This window comes from Sinohyriopsis cumingii, chromosome 11, assembly GCF_028554795.1.
Source record: "Sinohyriopsis cumingii isolate HCF-2022 chromosome 11, ASM2855479v2, whole genome shotgun sequence".
Lineage (NCBI taxonomy): Eukaryota > Metazoa > Mollusca > Bivalvia > Unionida > Unionidae > Sinohyriopsis > Sinohyriopsis cumingii.
The window spans coordinates 1,715,001-1,717,615 of NC_142971.1; the positions used below are offsets into that span (position 1 = coordinate 1,715,001).

The window sequence follows — 2,615 nt, forward strand, 5'->3', positions numbered from 1 at the left end:
TGCCGAGCCCGAGACTAAAACCCACGCGGACAGAGGGTGAGATGGCAGTGATCGGTAATGGCGAGCGATTTAGACCACTTGGCCACTCAGTGCCCGTCTTATCATTAGAATCTAAGATAAATTCGCTCCCACATCTTTCTAAGTACACAGGTACACGCATGAAAAAATTACCAAATTTTCACATTAAGTACCTAAGCTTTCTATAGTAGGTCTATGATTTCCTGGTGTGTGTGTGTGTGTGTGTGCGTGCGTGCGTGTGTGATTTTGATTGTTAACGTAGCTTTAACAATGTTTCAGTCATATCGCTACGACGTCTGCAGTGTGGCAGTTTATAGTGATGTCTAGCACTGGGGCATCATGCGGCAGACATGTAGCATGATGTCCCACCAGGTCACATTATTCTGACACCAGGTCGACCAGTCTTGAGCGCCAAGCGAGGCAGCTGTTAATACCATTTTTATTAGTCTTTGGTATGACTCGGCCTGGGATCGAACCCACGACCTCCCGTATCCCATACGGATGATCTAACCACTAGGCCACCGGAGGGGTCAGGAAAGGTTGAGACTTTGAACAGACTTAAAAATAACAAATGAGAAAACATAACTATTTTTACAAAAGTTTTCGTTGCATCTTTCTTAACAGAGTGTCTTCATGAATCCTTCAAAGTCTGGAAATGTTGACAGCAATTATTAGCTCTTTGAGCAACATGTTCTATGTTATATTTCTAAACAGATACAAAATCTAATGATAAGTGTGAGATTTCCAAACTTTTCAGAACAGATGTGTCAACTCTATTGCACTAAGTCCACACATTTTGTGACCCACCCCTCTTGAAAATTATCACTGGCCTAGGCTATTATTTTCCGGGTTCTCAGAAACACAAATAATGTAATGTCGTTTATATAAAGCGAGAATGGGCATTTAAGACTGGGAAATTCTCTTGTGCACATGTCAGATCGCTGCCCATCATCGATCAATCAGATTGTGAAATCCATGTTCGAGTTACTGAATAATACCTTAACTGACCCCGTGTCATATCAGTAGAGTTGTGCTTTAATGCATGTAGTTCTGTCTGAGGTCATATCCTTGTATTGCATTCCCTTACACATATAACCAGTTTGTCTTTCTGCATATAGAGATAGAGCGGAGCACAAACCCTAACACATAATTCAAGCTCAACATGCACAGTAGCCTTGCCGTCTCTCTCACTGGGAACTTTTATTTTTTTTTGGGGGGGGGGGTTGAGCTTAAGTGACAATGACACTTCGTCCAAACATGTACGTCTTCGAGCTTTACTCTGTAACTATTTTGCTCCAGTGTTTCGAAACTGTAAGAAATATTGGCTGTTATACGAAAGGAAGAATGGCCGTACAAAATTCAGGGTAGGTTTTAAAGAGGTAATCCACGCCCTTGTATAACTAGCTTTGATCGGAAGAATAAAAAAGACAACAACATATTCCTCGGCTGATTTCTAAGCTCATATACAAGTCGATATGCCCCTAATTCCAAATACAAACTATCAACAATTGTATAGCCCCTTGTGATATGCCCCTAATTACAAACACAAATTATTAACAATTGTATAGCCCCTTGTGATATGCCCCTAATTCCAAACACAAACTATCAACAGTTGTATAGCCCCTTGTGATATGCCCCTAATTCCAAACACATACTATCAACAATTGTATAGCCCCTTGTGATATGCCCCTAATTCCAAACACAAACTATCAATAATTGTATAGCCCCTTATGTTAATGATAAGAATAAGACAGACAATTTGCAAACTGAACATGCTTTTCGGCGTGCATGAAATTGTGCACTAACTTATTCAGCGTATACTCATCCAAAATCAATATTTATTAATAGAATGACGAAAAACATTACACATTACCTTTCATTACCTTGCCCCGACTATATTAAGATTACTTGTTTAAACTCTCGTTGACGCTACGTTAATAAAATGGTAGCGAAGACTAGTAATATTTACACATGAAGTTCTGTTTATACATTGAGCACGGTATCGACCACGCTGCTGCAAAAGAAAAATTACTGAAACATGCCGAATTAATTTCAGATTTATCCGTACTTACAGTCAAAGGCCCATTCAGCTTGGGGACTGCTATCCACACATACCACTACGATTCTGTAGTCGCATTCACTGTTTTCTGCCATTTCGATACTTATCGTCTGCAATTCCTCAAAGTGCTTATCCCAGCTGATCCCGCACTATGCTGCGCCTCTCTCGTTGGCTCTGCAGGAACTAACAGCTTCTAGCAAGTAACATGGGAAGCCGCGAGCCGTTAGAATTGACAGCTTTGTTTGCTGTTCGTGGTAGCAGATATTTTCATCAAGCTCTACTTCATTCATATCAGACGCGATAGTCATCCGCACGTGCCATGTGATTATCCCTCAATCCCTCAATTCATATTATCGGTTTTTTGTTTCATGTATTCGAATGATACAGTTTCTACCAGAAGCACGTTTCAGGAAACCACTTTCAGATTTAAGAACGTTTTACTTGTGCTATAACGAATTTTGAATAATGATATCAATTTATTTCTTCATATCTCTCAGCTTGATTACACAATGGCTAAGTGACTTTTTGGAGTTTCAAG

The 2,615-nt window shown here is 40.0% G+C and overlaps 1 protein-coding gene across 1 annotated transcript in view; it reads right to left on the reverse strand.

The window, feature by feature from the left end:
* The window catches only part of LOC149787511 (uncharacterized), a 144,533-nt gene extending 142,267 nt beyond the window's left edge, over positions 1-2,266 (reverse strand). The window contains exon 1 of the mRNA XM_089973631.1: positions 2,091-2,266. Within this exon, the coding sequence (XP_089829757.1) occupies positions 2,091-2,172 (82 nt within the window). The 5' untranslated portion in view covers positions 2,173-2,266. The remainder of the gene's footprint in view (positions 1-2,090) is intronic.
* Between the last annotated feature and the right edge of the window lie 349 nt (positions 2,267-2,615).